Source organism: Physeter macrocephalus, unplaced genomic scaffold, assembly GCF_002837175.3.
Source record: "Physeter macrocephalus isolate SW-GA unplaced genomic scaffold, ASM283717v5 random_41, whole genome shotgun sequence".
Lineage (NCBI taxonomy): Eukaryota > Metazoa > Chordata > Mammalia > Artiodactyla > Physeteridae > Physeter > Physeter macrocephalus.
This window is the reverse complement of record NW_021145327.1, coordinates 85,833-103,571: the sequence shown is the minus strand read 5'-3', so window position 1 is coordinate 103,571 and position 17,739 is coordinate 85,833. Positions and strand designations below refer to the sequence as shown.

Below are 17,739 nucleotides of genomic sequence, written 5' to 3'. Positions count from 1 at the left end.
GTGGCAGTGGGCATCCAGCCAACTGAGACCAGGGCCATTCAGAATCTTGTTGTCCTTATTACTGGACAAATAAGGAAACTAAGGCTCAGAGAGGGGACCCCCACACTTGCCCAAGGTCACAAGAGGCTGGGCCCTGGGGCTGCGAGTCTTGGTCGGTTCTGCCTCTCCCACATCAAGGTCTCCTTGGGTTGGGCAGGAGATGGACGGCCTCTACCGGGTGCCAGTCTGGGTGCCATTTTTACCAAGGAGGGAAACGAAGGCAGAGAGGGAGGTTACTCAACCCAGCGCAGGTGAGACCCTGAGCTGAAAACCCTGTCTTGCAGCCCCTCCCCCTTTTCACCAAAGCAGGCTACGACAGTAGGCACAGAGATCTCTGTCTCTGTCTCTCCCCTGCTCCCTCTGTCTCTTTCTGAGTCTCTCTTGGCCTTTCTCTCTCTGTCTCTGTCACTCTCCAAATCTTTCCAGCAGTCCTGAGGAGCAAACGAGGGTTTGCAGGGTTTGGCCCCTGCTAATGTTGGACCCCTCCCCATAGCCTAACCCTCCCAACTAGGCCTTGCCCTCTGGCCCCCACTAGAGCAGCCTGTTCTCTCCACCCACCAAGAGCCTGTAATCAGCTCCCCAGGACAGTGCCAAGGCCAGCAGCTGGGGCTGGGGGGAGGGCTTCTGTCCTCGAGGGCCCCATCCTCCTGTCCTTCCTCCCCCAGCCTGCCCTGAGGCTCCCATTGTGGCCCCCAGGGGTCTCTATCCCGCAGCCCTAAGCACATTCCTCCCCGGCTCACACCCACCCAAGGACCCCCATTGCCCAAGTCTAGCAACAAACCATCCTTTTCACTGAACTTCTTTATTCATTCAACAAACACTCCCAGAGTCCCCTCTGTGCCCAGCCCAGCCCCCAAGGAGCCGCCACGTCAGAAGAGACAGAGCTGGACGCAGACACCACCCCAGCCCTAGGGTCAGAAGTACAGGGCTGACTGGGAGTTGTGGGAGAACCCTAGGGAACACTGCGAAGAGGTGATAGCTGGGGTTCTGCGAGATGAATAAGAGTTTTCCAGGGAGGCAACAAGTGGCAGAAAAACCTTGCAGGCTGGTGTGAAGGAGTGGTGGGGTAAGCTTAACCTGCACAAGATGCCTTCTCACAAGCCTCCAGAAGTTGACTCTGTATGGCCAAAAGGCCAACAATATTGCCCATTATACAGAGGATGGAAAGGAGGCCCAGAGAGAGGAAGCAACTCTCCCACCATCACACAGCAAAAAAGTGGCAGAACCATGGGCTCCAACACCTGTGCTCTTAACCTCTGTGCTCTGAGCCTCCTCCTTTCACCATGCTGTTCCCTCTGCCAAGAATGCCTTTCCTTCCTTCACCCGCTGAAAAGCTCCTGTTAGGCTCCATTGTCATCAGTTGTGTGATCCTCTGGTCCAGACAGAAAGGGCCCCAGCGTACAGGGAGGAAAACTGAAGCCCTGGGACACTCAGGTTCAGTTAGGGTGGACTGGGACCTCAGCTTCTCCTGGTCTCTTACACGATTCTAAACAGTCACACAGGCTCCCCCCAAAAAGTGAATTTTCAGCCAGGGCAGCTCTCTTGTCCTTGGCTTCCTCCAGCTAAAGAGGAAGGGGGGAATAGAAGCCTGAGATCACATATTTAAAGCTATATAATGTCTCCTCTGGAAATGAGACAGGAAGCTCCAGGCCAGGCCCTGAGAGGTTGGGAAGATGGGGGGGACTTAACTCTGGTCCCTCAATTCTGGTGGGGGGGCTCAGTAGACCCCACCATTGCATCTGTCTTGAATCTTTACAAGTTCCCAATGCTACGAGGCTGCTGTTGCTCTACAAGCCAGGGGTGCTCCCCCAAGTGCAATGTCATTTGCCCCATGAGGGGGTCTCTGAAGTGGGAGGCCCAGAGAGGGGTAGGTCCCTGATCAAGGTCACACAGCCAGTCCATGGAGACCAGAACCCAGAGGTCTGTGTGCAGGAGATATAAAAAAGACAGAGAATGGGGTTCTCTCTCTAGACAAGCAGGTGAGGGTCTCATGCCTCTGGACACTATCCCTGGCTTCCACTCCACAGTGCATCCAGCTGGGGGCCCAGGGTGCTGAATGGTGGCCGGTCTTGTGGGCTAGGGGCCCAGCACAGCTTCATGAGCTCATGAACCTGAGGGGGTGGGAAGAGACAACAGGGTCACATGTGAGTGGTAGGAAGGACATGACTCCTGTTCACAGTTTTAAAATATAAATTAGATTCCATCCCTCCCTTGCTCCAAAGCCTCCCATGGCTCCCTATGGATCTTAGAACAACATTTCATCTCCTCCCCTGCCTCCCTCCCTCTACCATCAGCTCCATCACCTCCTCTCTTGTTCCATGCAGCCACATCTGCCCCCATCTCATTTTGTAAATACACCAAACTCATTCCCACCTCAGGGCCTTTGCACCTGCTGTGTGCTCCACTGGGAATGCCCTCTCCCAGCTTTCCCCATGGGTGAGATCTTCTTCCTCCTTCACCCCCTCTAAGAGGCCATCCCTGACCACACACGCCCATCTCTTTCCAGACATTGATCACCACCAGAATGTTCTTGTTAGCTTCTGCCGGTTATAGGGAGGAGGGGCAGTATCTCTTCTGTCCCCTGCTGGGTCCCCAGCACCCAGCACAGAGCCAGCACACAGTCAGCACTCAATAAATGTTTGTGGCCTGAACAGATTAATTTGTGAATAACCAACCACATGTCAGACACTTCCACAAAAGCTGTGATGAGAAACTGTAAGAGTCACCATCATTTATTGAGCACCGACTGTATGCCAGGCTCAGAGCTGAGCAATGGAGAGATGTTAGCTAATCTGATCCTCTCCCACCCTATAAGGCATTGTTATTCCCATTTTGGAGACAGGTAAACTGAGGCTCTTAAAGTGTTTGTGACTTGCCATACAGTGAGAGAGCAGCAAAGTAGAGGCCAGAAATCCCCTTCACCCTCATGCTCTGATCCCTGCTCTCAATCAAGAGATGTCTGTGGTGGAGAGACCCAGAGGGACCAGCAGGCTTGCCCAGGCCCCCTGGTGAATCTACAAAGTGGGAAACTGAGGCAGGCCCTCCAGTGCTCACCTCACCAGGACAGGCAGGAGGTGCGGGCAGCCTCTGGCCGTCGGCCAGCAGCTCCAGGAGGCGGCAGAGGGCTGGCACATCTCTGGCACATCCCATCATCCGCAGGAACTCCTGGAGCCAAGGGGGAGGGCCCGAGGTGGGGGAGGAACCATCCATGATGGAAGCGGGAGTGGCCGCCCGTGATATGGGGGTCAGCCACAGTGAAGGGAGGAAGGGAATCACCCACCCGTGGTGGGGGAAGGGGCCCTCCTTAATGGAGGAGGAGGAATTGTCTGTGATGCATGGGGGAAGGGCTGCCTGTGGTGGTGTGGGAGGTGGGGGTCAGCCATAGTGAAAAGGGATCCTACTGGAGCCTCTAATGCTGGGACCAGGGGACCCTGAGCAAGAGAGGGACGCGGGCATAAACAGGACGGGTGTTGGCCAGGAAGGGGTTGTGGGGGAGGAGGGTCTTGGGGATCCAGGAGTGCCGACTCACGGCTGAGGGGCTACAGCTCTTGTCACTGTAGGTGAAGAGCTCGTACAGGACGACCCCGAAGCTCCAGACATCTGACTGGCGCGAGAAGATATTGTCCGAGAGGGACTCTGGGGCGTACCTGGAGGGGAACAGGGAGGCCTTGTGGGGCGACAGGAAGGCAGAGGACGGGAAAGGACGCAGCCTTGGACTGGGGTAGCTGGTCACGGTAGGTGGGAGTTATGATAAAGTCTCCAACCCTGTGGTGCCCCAGGGCGGGGCCTGGGCGGGGTCAGGGAGGAGCCAGAGCAAGAAAAGGAGCGTGGTCTGGAAGGGGCCGGGGCCGTGGGGGCGTGGCCAGGGAGGGCCCCAGACCCTGGGGAGGAGGGGCGGGGCCAGGAAGGTGGGAGCAGGGGAGGGGCCTGGGTAGTGGGGAGGAAGGGTGGGGCAGGGGCGAGGCCTCTACCAGAAGATGGGGCTCTGGCCTGGCTCGCGGACCACGTAGTAGTCTTTGTCGAGCGGCAGCAGCTTGGCGAGGCCGAAGTCAGCGATTTTGACATGCGTCTCGCTCTCCACCAGGATGTTACGGGCTGCCAGGTCGCGGTGCACGCAGCGGCGGGAGCCCAGGTACTCCATGCCCTGCGGGAGCGCATGGAATATGGACCCCAGGATGACTCCGCAGGGGCCCCAGTCTGACATGGAATCCAACACCAGCCCCAACCCAGACCCCAAGCCTAACCCTATCCCTGACCCATCCTGCACTCCAGCCCTGACCTTAGCCCTAACTCAACCCCACTTCCAACCTGACCTGGACCCCAAACTTCAACCCTCAGCCTTCCTGGCGAACCCACGCAGACCTTGCCCAGGTCGAGCCAGGTCAGTTCCCGCAGGTCTGACGTGCGCCCTGCCCTCTTCCGACCCGCACCTTGCAGATTTGCGAGGCGTAGAGGAGCAGGCGGCCAGCGTCAAGGCGCGCGCGGTACCGCTGCAGGAAGTCGCGCAGGCAGCCGCTGGGCAGGTACTCCATGACCAGCCGCAGGCTCAGGCGGCCTAGGGGAGGCGGGGGAGGCAGGAAGGAGTCACCACAGGGCCTAACTTTGTCTACTCCCCCTCCCCATTCTCCTTCCCGGTTCAGAGTGGGACCTCGTGTCCCTCCCCGCCTCAATATTGCTTTCTGTAAAATGGGAACGGCAACAGTGACGCTTACCGCTAATGTCTTTTTGAGTACTTTCTACAATATTCATTGATTCTTTTAAACCTCATAATGACCCATTTTTTTCCGGTGGGGAAATTGTCTATCCCAAGGCAGTCTAGATCAGTAAACAAGACCAGTCAGGGGGATATATGTATATGTATAGCTGATTCACTTTGCTGTACAGCAGAAACTAACACAACATTGTAAAGCAACTCTACTCCGATAAAAATTAATTAAAAGAAAAAAAAAAAAGATCAGTCAGTAGCACCCGCACTGGCTTTCTCAGACCACCCTAAAATGGTACTGCAGAAGGATGAGGATGTGTGATTTGAAGAGCATCCACTTGGGAGGTGGCTCACCTGGGCCATAGCTGACACCCCGGTACTTGACAATGAAGTCACTGTGGAGGGCTTTGAGGATCTGGATCTCCCGCTGGAAGTCCCTCTGCTGTTCTGGCCCGCTGTGCTGCAACTGCTTCACGGCCACCAGGGCACCTGTGTTGTCGCCCAGCGGGTCATAGCGGCACAGTTCCACACTGCCAAAGTTGCCCTGGGGGACAGCAGGGCTGGTGTCCACGTGCACGGGTGCTACCCCACCCACCCCAGCCTAACCCTCCTCACCTTGCCCAGCTGTGAGATGTACTTGAGGTGTCTCTCCTCAAAGATGGTAGGGTCCTGGCAGGCATAGAGCTGGGCCCCATTCCAAAGCCCATCATGGGGCACCAGGGCACCAGGTGTGGGGTCTGAGAGGAGCTCATAATCTGGGGGGCACAGGCAGTGAGTGAGCAGTGCATTGGGCCCTAAGCCCCCACTCCTAACTGACTTGCTGTGTGACCTCCATCTGAATGCTTAGCCTCTCTGTGCATTATGGCAGGGCCTCTGCAAGCCAAGAGGTACTTTGTGGGGCTGGAAAAAGGTGCTCCTGGGCAAAGGCAGCACTCTTATGCAGTGCACATGCTGTACACAGACAGAAGGGCATTTCCCAGACTCCACTGCCATGGGGTATGGTCAAATGACTGAGCTCAGGCTGATAGGGGACAGAGACATGCTGAATGCCCCCTTAGGCCCGGCCCATGGAAACCTAGGTGGGACCTTCTACACTCTCTCTCTTGTTTGCAGAGGATCCAGCAGGGGCCTGAGGCCATGGGATGGGGGGAGCCACAAAGGGAGAGTTTCTTGTTGACCTGGACACCCTCATTGAATGAGAACTAAACATCCATCATGTTCAACCTTGAATTGAGGGGCCTGTTTGTTACAGCAGCTGTTGAAACTCATGCTGTCACAGTCACCAACCATTCCAACCTTGCCAGGCACAGAGGGCAGGCTCTACATGCAAACCTCGCTCTCCTACTGGGCCCAATATGACATGCCGGCCCTGCCCACCCTGCCTGGCCCGGTGGGCACCTGAAGTAATGAGGCTGTTCAGGTCACGGATGACAGCGCGGAAAGAGGGCCTCTGGCCTGGCTCATAGGCCATGCACTGTTGGATCAGCAGGGCCAGCTCCATCCACTTGGGTGCAGGCAGTTGCTGCCGTTCCTGGTAAAACTGGAGCTTCTGAGGGCAGGAGGAGGGGCTGGTCACCCCCAGTGCACCCTCAGAAGGCACCCCCAGACACCCCCATCCTCCCCAAGCTGGACTTCAGTCTACCCTTCTGTCAAATGCGAGCTCTAGAGGCCAATACTCGTGCTCTTACCTTGGCAGGATCCAGGGTGCTGATGGGCATTGTGACACCGCTGAACACCTCCCAGACTGTGGCACCAAAGCCCCACTTGTCAGCTTCCAAGCCAAGTGTTCGGGCCTCCTGGAGACACTCAGGGGCCACCCAGGGGATCCTGTCAGTGAGCACTGATGGAGGGGTAAGGATGGGGTCAGGGATCTGCTTCCTTGCCTCACTAGGCCCCTCCCTCCTCCACCCCTCAGCACTTACTCTCCAGGCTTAGCACAGTGGGGCTGACACCGGGGTCACTCAGCTTGATGAAAGGCAGGTTCCCGTCAGTCCCCTCCCGAGCCAGGAGCACCTTCCGGGCTGAGACATTGCCGTGAGGGAGACCTTTGTCTTCCTAAGTGGACCAAGCATAGGAAAATCCCAAGAATGATGAATGAATATTCTGGCTGGCGAACTCCTGCACATCCTTCAAAGCCCACCTGGTTCTGCTCAGGCCATACTTCAGCATCTTCCCTAGACTATTGGCAGTCCACCCCCCGTGTCCCACCCTCTTCTCAAACACTGCTCCCCCATCCCATGGCTCCCCACTCCCTTCAGGATAAAGTCAAAGGTCCTCAGCCTGGCACTCAAGGCCCTTTGAGATCCAGCTCTTGTACACTCTTCCCATGAGCTTCTCTCTCCCACATCTCCACCCTGTTCTCCTGCCAGGCAACCTGCCTGGTGCACCCCAGGACAGGCAACACACCTTCTAAGCTGCAGCCTTTGCCCAGGCTGTTCCCTCAGCCTGACATGCCCTCCTTCCTTTCTCCTCTTAACGAACTTCTACTTAATCTCCAAGGTCCCAACTCTAATGTTCTTTCTTCTGGAAAGCCTCCCCACCGGCCAGCCTCATTGCTCACTACTCCCCTCAATTTCCATGAATTACAAGCTGTTCCCTTCTGCTCTTACACCTCTGAACCTGTTTATATGCTGTTCCCTCAGTCTAAAATGCCCTCCCCTTGCACCCTTGCCAAACTCCTGTCCACACGACAGAGCCCACTCTCAAGCCCCGTACACTCTGTGAATGGAGGGTGAAGCAGCAGAGGAGCACTCACCAGATAGTTGAGGGCATAAGCCAGCTGTTTGATCACCTGTAGCTTCCAGCTGGCCGGCACCAGCTGGCCACACTTGCGCAGATATGTGTCCAGCGCTCCCAGGTATACAAATTCCTGCACCATTATGCCTGGTGGCAGTAGGGAGGGGCACGGTTGGGAGGTAGGACTGCACTTGTGTTCAACAGGCTCTGCCCCAGCTCCACCTTCAAGGGTCCCTTGACCTCTCAGCTCTGACTTTTCCTTCCCCTATTCCTCCATCCTTACCCTACTCACCTCTCTTCCTCCCCATTTTCCATCTCAGAACCATTTGTCTGAAATGCCTGGAAGGTGCCAAGCTCTCTCCATGACTCACCTCCAGCCCTTTGCATGTTCTGTGTTTCTGCCTGGAACATCCCTCTTCCTTCACTTCCCTAATGCCTATTTATCCTTGCCTTTCCAGCTTAGAACTTATCCTTGCCTACCCAGAATCATTGCTTGACCTCCAAGCTGGGTTAGCAGCCTCTGATCACCCACAATGCCCTGCGCTGCCTCCATCACACAAAATCATTTATCATCCTGCTCAGCTTATCGTGTTCTACGCTAGGCACCCAGCTCCTGGCACATACTGGGCTCCCAATAAATAGCTGATGAGCTGAACTGATGGAACCGAGGCTTGGAGAGGTAGCGTGGACCTTGCAAAGCTGCAACAGAGTGAGACTGGAACCCAGGTCTGCCTGACTTGAGATAATTTTGGGGGGCTGGTATTGGTGGGAGCCTGGAGTTGCTTGCCCGAGGAGTGATGATTCAGGGAGATGGGTACAGGCTTGGAGATTTGAGGGGGAGGGTGATAGACCCTGGTGGAACGGAGCCCCAGCCAGGGCAGGCTCTGGATGTGTACGGCTATTGCTGCTGTAGATGGGCTCAATGAGGCAGGGCAGGGGGGTGGCGGGGAATGTCTCTCACTGTCTCCAGCCATGCACACGCCATGGAGCAACACGAGATGCTGGTACGATACTTGGCTCATCAAGGTCGCTGCTTCCAGGAATGACTGGGGAGGAAAGAAGGGAGAGAAGATGTGTGGGTTTCTTCCACTTCAGGGTCAGACCAAGGACCCCAAACTTGCTGCTCTCACACCTGCCTTAGGAGACCTGGCCGCCAGCCTCCTTTGGCCCTGGAGTCCACCATTAGTGCACATAGCACTCTATATCATGATTTTCTGATGGAGGCAGGAAGTCCCCACTGTATTCTACCTTGAATCTCTCACACAAGTGGGAGATTTGGGGTTTGAGAAGGAATCAAACCTTCCTCTGTGTTGCCCAGCCCCTGCTGATGCCTCCATCCGCATCATTCCTCTCTTCTCCTTTGCTCGTTCCTCTCTGACCCACCGGCCTCCTTGCTGTTGCTTAAACATGCCAGGCTTGGCCCTGCCTCAGGACCTTTGCACTGGCTGTTCCCTCTCTCTGGTGTACTCTTTCTGTTTGCATCTAACTTCCCCGACCCTTCTATATTTCATGGAGATGCTGTGGCTACATTTCTGTTGTTTTAAGACCCTGTGTGTTTCAAATTTCTCTGAATCCATGACCCTCTCTCCACCCAGGCCCTAACCCAGGAGGCCTGGTCCCACCCTGCTCACCTCCATGCAGTTCTTGTGCTTGGCATCCATCACTTTGAGCAGCACCTCTGTCTCTCGGGCCTCCCCATCCACAACCTCATGGCGACAGCCCCGGTAAATCTTGGTAAAGGACCCGTGACCCAGGTTCTCATGCTGGAGAGTGAGGGGGCAACATGAGAGGCCAGTAAGGGGGCTCCCATGGATCCAGTCCCCTAGCCCTGGTCCAAGCAAGGCACAGGTAATGGACTCATTTTACAGATGATGAAACAGAGGCATAGGGAGGTTACATCACATGCCTGAGGCCACACAGAAGAGATGGATGTAAACCTGGTCTCTCTGGATCTCAACTGAGGTATCCCCCCCATTTCCTGGGGCCCCTTACCCACTCCAGGCTGTCAGCAGGGATCTTGTGAAATGTCATCTGACTCAGCTGGCATTGGGATTGGGGCTGAACAGGGGATGATGTGGGTGGGTTGCAATCTCTCCGGACCACAATCAGATTGGACTTTTCTATGGGGAGTGGATGGAGGAAGAAAACCAGAGGTCAGAGGTGAAAGGTCCTCAAAGGTTTGCTCACTCCCTGTCTCAGTGTGGGGTCTTCTTCAGAAGCCAATACTAAGAGGAGGACTCCAGGGCACACGGTTTATTTGAAAGGAGACTCCAGGAAGTCCCAGTGAGGGGTGGGAGAGTGAGACAGAGAGGGAAGGAACCCTGCAGGGGGTGCAAATGAGCAGGTGATGCTGTGGGCAGCCTGGTCTCAGTCCTGCTAGGGATTCTGGGAGACTCTGGAGAACTCACACCTCAAAGCTGTCCCATCGAAGGGGTTTGTCTGAGAGCAAAATTCACCCAGAGGAAGAGGCAAGAGATGGACAGAGGCTAAGTGCTAGTGACATCACTCAGATCCAGCTGTGCCCGGATCTAACCATGCCTGAAAGCAGCCTCTATCCCACGAGTCCCGAATCACCTTTTTTTCCCTCTTAAACTACCTTGACCTGCAGTCTCTGCCACTTGCTATACAAGAGCTGGAACAGACACAGAAAGGCAGGGACCCAGATTGATCACTCAGCTCAGGGGAGAAGGCAGGCTCACCTTTGGGTCTGGGGGTGCAGCAGAAGGTGAGGTTCAGCTCAACCCCATCCACGTGCAACCCACCATCCCAATAGGCTGCCAGGAGCTCTCGAAGACTGCTGTGGGGATGGCCAAGGCCAGCCAGGGAGAAGGTTCCTGTGGGGTCGCACCGGATGAGGCAGCCCTTGTAATCAGGGCCCAGGGGGGTCTGCAAAGAGGAGTGGTCCCTGAGTGGGAGTGGGCGGCACCCTCCCCCTCAAATCTCCAAGCTTTTGCCTATGCTGGGAATGCCTTTTCCCTCCCCTTCTTCAGGAAGTAATGCTGACTCATCTTTCAGCTCTCAGCTCAAATATCATCTCCTCCAGGAAGCCCTCCTTGCCCTCCTGGCCCCTATGGTAGACTGACCGCGACACAGACAGTTAGGAGGTAGCTGTCGAAATCCTGGGGACTGCGGCGGAGAACGTAGGAGCCGGGAAGTGAACCCCCAGTCTTGAGTTTGTTGATGGCAAAATCCAAGCTGTGGGGAAAGGTGGGAGGAAACTGAGATTCGAAGATGGAGAGAAACAGAGAGATAGAGGCAGAGAAACCAAACTAAACCTGAGTTCTAATTCTGGTTTCTCTGAAGCCCTGGGAAGGTCACCAGGTAACATTCCCTCACTCCCTCCCATTTATAAATTGAGCCAGAAGTTGGGCTTCTGCCTCAGGGATTAAAGAGGAGGCTGCAGGTGAACCCGGGCACCGCAAGCATCCCCAGAAAATGGCTCTGGGGCCTCGAGGAGGGAAGCGGCTGCCCTGGCAGCAGAAAGCAGACCCCAGCCTCGTTGAGCGCCAGCTATGCACCTGGCGCTGTTCAAGCACTTGATCCCTTGTCCAGGGCTCCTGAAAGGCGAGGACACAGAGGCTCCAAGAAGGGGAGTGACCGAGATTCGGTCCCGGTGAGTCTGGCCACATGGGGACGGGTCCTTACGTGATGGGGCCATGGCACTGCTCAGCCACCTGCTCCAGCAGCCGCGGGGGCGCCACCTCCTTGCAGAAGTAGTGCCCGGAGTCAGTGGTCAGCCGGAAGTAGCCATCCACGAGCGCCACGAAGGACAACGCTGCGGGCAGCCCCGGGAACTCGGCCTCCTGTGAGGATCCGCGTCAGCGCACGCTGCGGCCCGAGGGCCGCAGTCCCGCATCCCTGCCCTCGGGTAAAGCAGGAGGGGAACGGGGTGCAGCACCCACCAGGATCTGGTTGTCTGTCCTGGTGATGGTGACCAGGCGATGCTCCCCGGCGGGGCCAATGCGCGGGGCCTGCTTGATGCTGATATCCACGATTTCTGGAAAGTCGCAGAAGGGCTGGAGGACCTGGGAAGAAGGGGGAGGACTGAAGCTGGGAATCCCTCCCACTCCGAGCCCCCAGTCCCTTTTGGAAGCCTGGACCCCACCAACCCATACAACCTAATACTCATGAGACCCGCCCCTCTCAGCCTCACCCAGTCACATCCCTCTCCCACCCCACCACTGCCAAACCCCGCCTCCTTCTCTCGGCAGGTCCCCCAGCCCACCTCACCCCGAGCCCCTCCCTCACTTAGCTCTACTTTATCTCGCGGTGTCTCTTAGTACAGTCGGGAGCCCCACCCACCCTCAGTCCTGCCTCTTCCCTCAACCTGCAGTTAGCCCCACTCTGAGCCCCGCCCACCCAACTAGCCCCTCCCTCTACGCCCCACCCATTTCATTCCTGCCTCCTTGCTCAGCCCTACACCTCACTCAGCCGGGTGCCCTCCCCCACAAGCCCTCTCACAGTCCCTCCTCTCTTCGGCCCCGCCCCTCACAGCCCCTCCCACTTCCTTGACCCTCCCCCTTGGCCCCGCCTCCGCCGTTGGCCCTGCCCAGAGCCCCAACCCACCCGACTTCGCACCTCGTGTTCTCCCGGGCTCCAGGCGATGCCACTGCCGCCAGCCACGCGGAGCTGCCCCTGCGCATCCTGACCACCAGCAGCTCCGGGGAGGCCCACGCGGAAGGTCTCGGTGGCCCTGTCTGGGTCCAGCCGCTCGAGGTCCATGATGTACTTGGCCATGAGCGAGTGCTTATCAGTCTGGCAGGCGGCCAAGCGGCGCAAGGCCCGGCGCACTGTCCTTCGGATACGCCTTCGCGTCACGAAGCTCAGGCCCTGGATCAGGTCGCGCAGGCCAGGGGGCAGGCAGACCTTGTAGCTGCGAACCGGGGGAGTGGGGCCCTCAATGTGGAGAGGGGCCTCCGCAGGGAGGGCAGGGACGTACATCAACCCAGACTTTAGCTGAGGGGCTGGAGTGTCTGTCGCCTCAGTAGGGGGGCACAGAGACACACTCAGGGACAGGCATGGGCGTAGGGCCTCTATAGGAAGGGCCATTGGGGCCCATAAGACAGACAGGGACACACATAGTCCTTTCAGCTGCCTGAAGCCCGACAACGGAGTCTCAGTGGGACTGTGTTGAAAGGAGGGGTGTGGGCTAGGTCACATGAACACACTGGCGGCTTGTAGGTGGGCAGCCCCAAGGTGGGCCTGGCAGTGCTCTGGTGGAGCCATGCTGGCTCACTCCCAGGTAGAAGCTGGGCGCCACAGCCTGGAAGCCCTCACCTGATGGTCTTCAGCAGCTCCTCGGGCCGCTGACCCTGGTCGAGGGCCATCTGGGCCAGGTCCAGCACAGCCAAGCTGAGACACTCACCCTGCTCCTTGAGGCTGAGGCCCATCGGGAGGCGGCCGCTGACCAGGTCATTGCGGTGCTGCAGGCCAGTCACAGCCCAACCATGAGTCCTGGTGTTGCTCTGTAGACCCCCACACCTGGGCTGACCTCCACCCCTGGACTGCCACAGGGAGGGTCAGCCGAGGCTGCCCAACCATGAGCCCTGATATTGCCCCAGACACCCCACCTCTGAGCCCCAGGCAGACCCCTACCTGGGCAAAGAGGTGCTCCAGGACTGGCAGGTCAAGGATGGCACTGGCTAAGTTCTTTCGTAGCCCAAAGCGGTGGCACTTCTCTAGCCCAAACCAGTTGGGGAAGTAAAAGCTGTGCGAGAGGGGATAACTCTGGAGTGGGGATACGATGGAGGGACTGTGCCAGGACCTCACAGAGCCCAGGTTATGCCACTGACTTGCTGTGTGACCCTGAACAAGTGACCCACCCTCTCTGGCATTAGTTTCCTCACCTGTGAAATGAGCAGTGATCACACCCTCCCTGGGGCACCCACCAGGAGGTGAGTGGACATGATGATCGAAGGGTCACTGTTGTTTTAAACTCCCATTTCCAAAGCCCTCAGCCAAAGGCATGCCCTCTTGGTATCATTTAACCCACACCTGTGGGGGGGGTGCAGGGGATACTTCCTACCGGAGCCTGTAGACAAGGACCTGGGTGCCCGCGTCCTCCACGGAGAAGATGTGGCTCGGGGGGAACCAACAGGACAGGTCCTCCAAGGCCAGAGCAAAGAGGGAGTGGTACACGGGCAGGATGCCTGAGGGGACGCCCCAATCAGTTCCCTCCCAAGTCTACCCATCTGTCCCCTGCAGGGCTGTCATGTTATCCCCATGCTGCCCCACAGGCTTTTTCTCACCTTCAGCTCTGACACCATGTCCCACCCCTGCTTGCACCCATTCTAGGGCTCCCTATTGCCCTTAGGAGAGAAGCCATGTGCTCAGTCTGCTTCTCAGGGCTGCCTGTCCCTCTCCCCAGAGCATCTCTTTCCATGTACAGTTTACTTCAAGGGATGACCAGCTGTTTCCCCCAGTATACCATCACGCCTCTGAGTCTTTGCACATGCCATTTACTGTGCACCCTCCTCCCTTACCACACCCCTACTCATCCCCCTAACCCCAGCTCCAATGCTGACTCCACTTGGCAGTTCTTCCAGCTCCCAATCTGTGTTCTGCACAGTCCTACCCCTCCCTCTGCCCAAGCCTTCTAGGGACCCACTCACCACAGGCCTTAGCAGCCCAAACACATAGCTCTTCAGCTGAGTGGTCCCCAAAGGAGAAGGATAGGCACTGCGGGGGTCCAGGGCCCCGAGGGGGCAGCAGCACGTGCAGGGCACCAGCCTCTGAAGAGGAGAGGCTGCAGGAGCGCTGAGGGATCAGGGGCGTCTCCTCACTTGGAGGTGCCATGAGTGCAGCCTGCCTGGACACAGAAAGAGGCAGCCCCTCAGTTGTGATCAGGGGACAAGGCTACAAAGCTTCTGGGGTGGGGTTGGGGGCAGAGATGCTGATGGGGGAGGAAGGGATGAAGCAGGAGAAAGAGGGAGGAGACAGGGACAGAGAGAAACTCAGAGATGGAGAGAGACAGAGAGGGGGAGCTGAGTGTGCAAGGTGGGTGAGGAGCCATAACCCCCCAGGTGAGGGCTGTGCTGGGAGGCTGGAAGACGTTCACACAACTTTGTGTGAACTCACACTCCAGACTCTTGGTGCCCAGGACAGACATCTCTAGTCGATCTCCAGCCTCCACACATACCACCTCTCCAACCCTTCTCCAGACAGGCAAGACCAATCAATCACAGATATAGGGATTTGCTAACCAGAAAGCAGATAGATACTGGCCTGTGCACATGGGTGGGGATAAAAGTGGCCATCCCTTCCTGTGAAGCTGGAGGATTCAAGCACTTCTGAGGCTGGGGCTAGAAGCTTTTGCAGCTGGTGTGATGCATGCCTTGGGGGCAGATCCAGACTGATGACTCAGTCAACAGAGATCTCTGTGTCTGTCTCCCCTGCTCCCTGCATCTCCGTTCCTTTCATCACTCCCACCATTAGGTGGGAGTTCCCCAGAGTAGGAAGCCCTCCCTGAGATAGGCCCAGGAAGAAACCGCCCACCTTATTCCCAGGCGTTCTACACCAGCCAACTTCCAGATCTCTGTCGCCCTGGGGGACCCAGAGCTCAGGACCCCTGGCTGGGTAGAGGGAGGAGTTGGACTTCAAACCCAATGAGGAAAAGTGGGGAGACAGAGAAGATCCACGTAATTGACCCAAATGAAGAATATACAAAAAGAGAATGTTGGATAAAAACTATGGTCCAAAATAATAGCGGGAGGGGGGCTGATAGCATTAATGAGATTTTAACACACCCAGAATATAAGCCTGGGACTGGGGATAGGTAAAAACCCCAGGCTCTGGGTTCAAATCCCAGCCCCACCGCATTCTGGTTTCATGACCCTAGCAGGGCTTCCACTGCTGGGACGCAGCTTTCTCGGCTGTGAAATGTGCTGATTCCCACCTGCTTCAGTGAGGTGGCTTGCTGAGCCCAGCCTGAGCTGTCAACACGTTTAATCCACGCTAAGTGGCACAAATCCTTGGTGACATGCCCAGCAAGCCCTTGACAAATGCCAGATAAACCAGACAGGAAGGTCCCTTAGCACAGTGGTTTGGGTGTTACCATCAAGGAGGCAGGGCGTGGGGGAGAGAGAACTTTCCCCAAGGGACAGTCCGTTGTCACCAGCTCCCAGACCAGGAATTGGAATGTTCCCATCCCGTGAGCTCTGACCCTCCCTGCCACCACCCCGTCTTCTCACTCCCCACAGAGATGCCCACAGTCTTATTTCTAACAGTCGTCCTGATCTTGCCCAAATTTTCACCTTTATGTAAATGGAATCACAAAGTGTGTCTTGTGTTTAAAATAAATCTTAAAGAAACATGATTTTTAGGGCTTCTTCCCTGGTGGTGCAGTGGTTAGGAATCCACCTGCCAATGCAAGGGACACGGGTTTGAGCCCTGGTCCAGGAGAGAGATGCCCACAGTCTTATTTCTAACAGTCGTCCTGATCTTGCCCAAATTTTCACCTTTATGTAAATGGAATCACAAAGTGTGTCTTGTGTTTAAAATAAATCTTAAAGAAACATGATTTTTAGGGCTTCTTCCCTGGTGGTGCAGTGGTTAGGAATCCACCTGCCAATGCAGGGGACACGGGTTTGAGCCCTGGTCCAGGAGGATCGCACATGTCGCGGAGCAACTGGGCCCGCGAGCCGCAACTGCTGAGCCCGTGAGCCACAACTGCTGAGCCCACATGCCACAACTACTAAAGCCCACGTGCCTAGAGCCTGTGCCCTGCAGCGATAGAAGCCACCGCAAGGAAAAGCCCACGCACCGCATTGAAGAGTAGCCCCTGCTCGCCGCAACCAGAGAAAAGCCTGCTCACAGCAATGAAGACCCAATGCAGCCAAAAATAAATAAATAAATTTATAAAAAAAAAAAAAGAAAAGAAACATGATTTTTAAAATATTGAAAGTAAAAAAAGAAAGTCTGTCTGGAGCCCAGAAAAATGCCCCTGTTTTAACACCAAAAGTCCCACATGCCGGGAAGGTTGGCTGGTCCCCCAGTGTTCCGGCCTGGGACCTGGGATTGTAGGGGCTTCGAACTGTCCCCTCAGGGACCGGGAGCCCTGGGCGCATGCGCAATGATTCTTTCAGGTCCAGGAAGGTGGGAATTCGAGGCGTCCTATGCAGGACGAAACTGAGGCCCAGAGAGGGGAGCGCTTTGCCAGAGGCCACACACCCAGCTGTCCCAGCTCACATCTGGCAGCTTTGTCCCCAGCTGCGACCATCCACACAGTCTCCTCCCACGCCCATCCCCGACCAGAGCCCTGTGGCACCACCAGCTCTTACCTGGAGGTGAGGACCTCTGGGCCAGCTACGGGAGGGCAGAGGCGAGCAACAGAGGGAGGAAAGTCCCACTTGCTCCTTCCTGTGTGGGCCCCTCAGCTTCCTGAGCTGCTGTCACTTACCGAAAGTCATGGCCACGTGGGGGACGCGGGGGGGGGGGGGGCGGGGGCGGGGGGGGGCGGAGAGGGGCAGGAAGTTCCAGAAGCCTCTGCAGCAGCAGTCCTGCTCAGACAGGCTGCTGGAGACCCCAGACCTAAGGGAAGGGGTGACAGCACAGAGAAGGGCCCAGGTCACACAGGGTGGGGCCGTGGCAACACCCTGGCTTCTCCAGCCTCAGTTTTACCCATCTGTGGCATGTGTGGGTTGGGCACCTAGATGAACTAATTTCGCGCCTAAGGAAGGGAACTGGGCTGGATCTGCCCAGGAAGGAGGCAGGGAAGTTGCCCCAGACAAAAGTCAAGTTCTCCTTCATGGTATTTCTCCCATGAGACCCTGGGAGGGATAATAGCCCACTACTGTGCTCTGTGCCCTAAGCCTGCCCTAGAAACTGTGAAAACCAGACAGACCTGGACCTGCCCTCAGGCTCACCTCACTATCTGGTCTGGCAGGGAGGCAATTAATCATTATGGATAACAAAGAAAACCAAGGTGACAGGACAGGCACAGGCTGGGACTCCGATGCGGGGGGTCGGAGGATCTGTGTAGAGGCCAGGATGGATCAAGCAGGAATCTGAAGCGGACAAAGAGGGCTCCTGGCAGAGAACACTACAAGCACAAAGGCCCAGAGGTGGGAGTGAGTCGCGCTGTTTATGGCCCCAAGGGCGTGGCTGGGTGCAGTGAGGAGGGAGGGGGATGGCAGGCCAGTCAGCTGGGGCCACATCACAGCAAGGTCTGATGGATGCTTTTTTTTTTTTTTTTTTTTTTAATTTTTTTTTTGCATTACGCGGGCCTCTCACTGTTGTGGCCTCTCCCGTTCCGGAGCACA

At 56.6% G+C, this 17,739-nt stretch overlaps 1 protein-coding gene across 1 annotated transcript; it reads right to left on the bottom strand.

Moving 5' to 3' along the window:
• Positions 1-912: 912 nt before the first annotated feature.
• JAK3 (Janus kinase 3) lies at positions 913-16,832 on the bottom strand. Its single transcript, XM_024134481.2, has 24 exons — positions 16,759-16,832; positions 14,092-14,288; positions 13,506-13,629; positions 13,076-13,187; positions 12,758-12,903; positions 12,059-12,353; positions 11,383-11,505; positions 11,126-11,283; positions 10,564-10,675; positions 10,180-10,366; positions 9,473-9,600; positions 9,112-9,243; positions 8,442-8,526; positions 7,500-7,627; positions 6,667-6,799; positions 6,433-6,584; positions 6,143-6,293; positions 5,360-5,499; positions 5,099-5,288; positions 4,470-4,594; positions 4,011-4,183; positions 3,569-3,686; positions 3,094-3,204; positions 913-2,150 (listed from the first exon to the last, which is right to left on the bottom strand). The coding sequence occupies exons 2-24, from the start codon at positions 14,273-14,275 to the stop codon at positions 2,043-2,045; spliced, it is 3,315 nt and encodes a 1,104-aa protein (XP_023990249.1). The 5' UTR covers positions 14,276-14,288; positions 16,759-16,832; the 3' UTR covers positions 913-2,042.
• Positions 16,833-17,739: the final 907 nt, after the last annotated feature.

Bases quoted from the DNA above. Each gene is read 5' to 3' on its own strand.
- JAK3 (XM_024134481.2), bottom strand. From the start codon at position 14,275: ATGGCACCTCCAAGTGAGGAGACGCCCCTGATCCCTCAGCGCTCCTGC. The intron at 12,354-12,757 runs GTGAGGGCTTCC...CCCGGTTCGCAG, and splicing joins GAGCTGCTGAAGACCATCAG to CTACAAGGTCTGCCTGCCCC. The intron at 9,244-9,472 runs GTAAGGGGCCCC...CTCACTCTCCAG, and splicing joins CTGCTGACAGCCTGGAGTGG to CATGAGAACCTGGGTCACGG.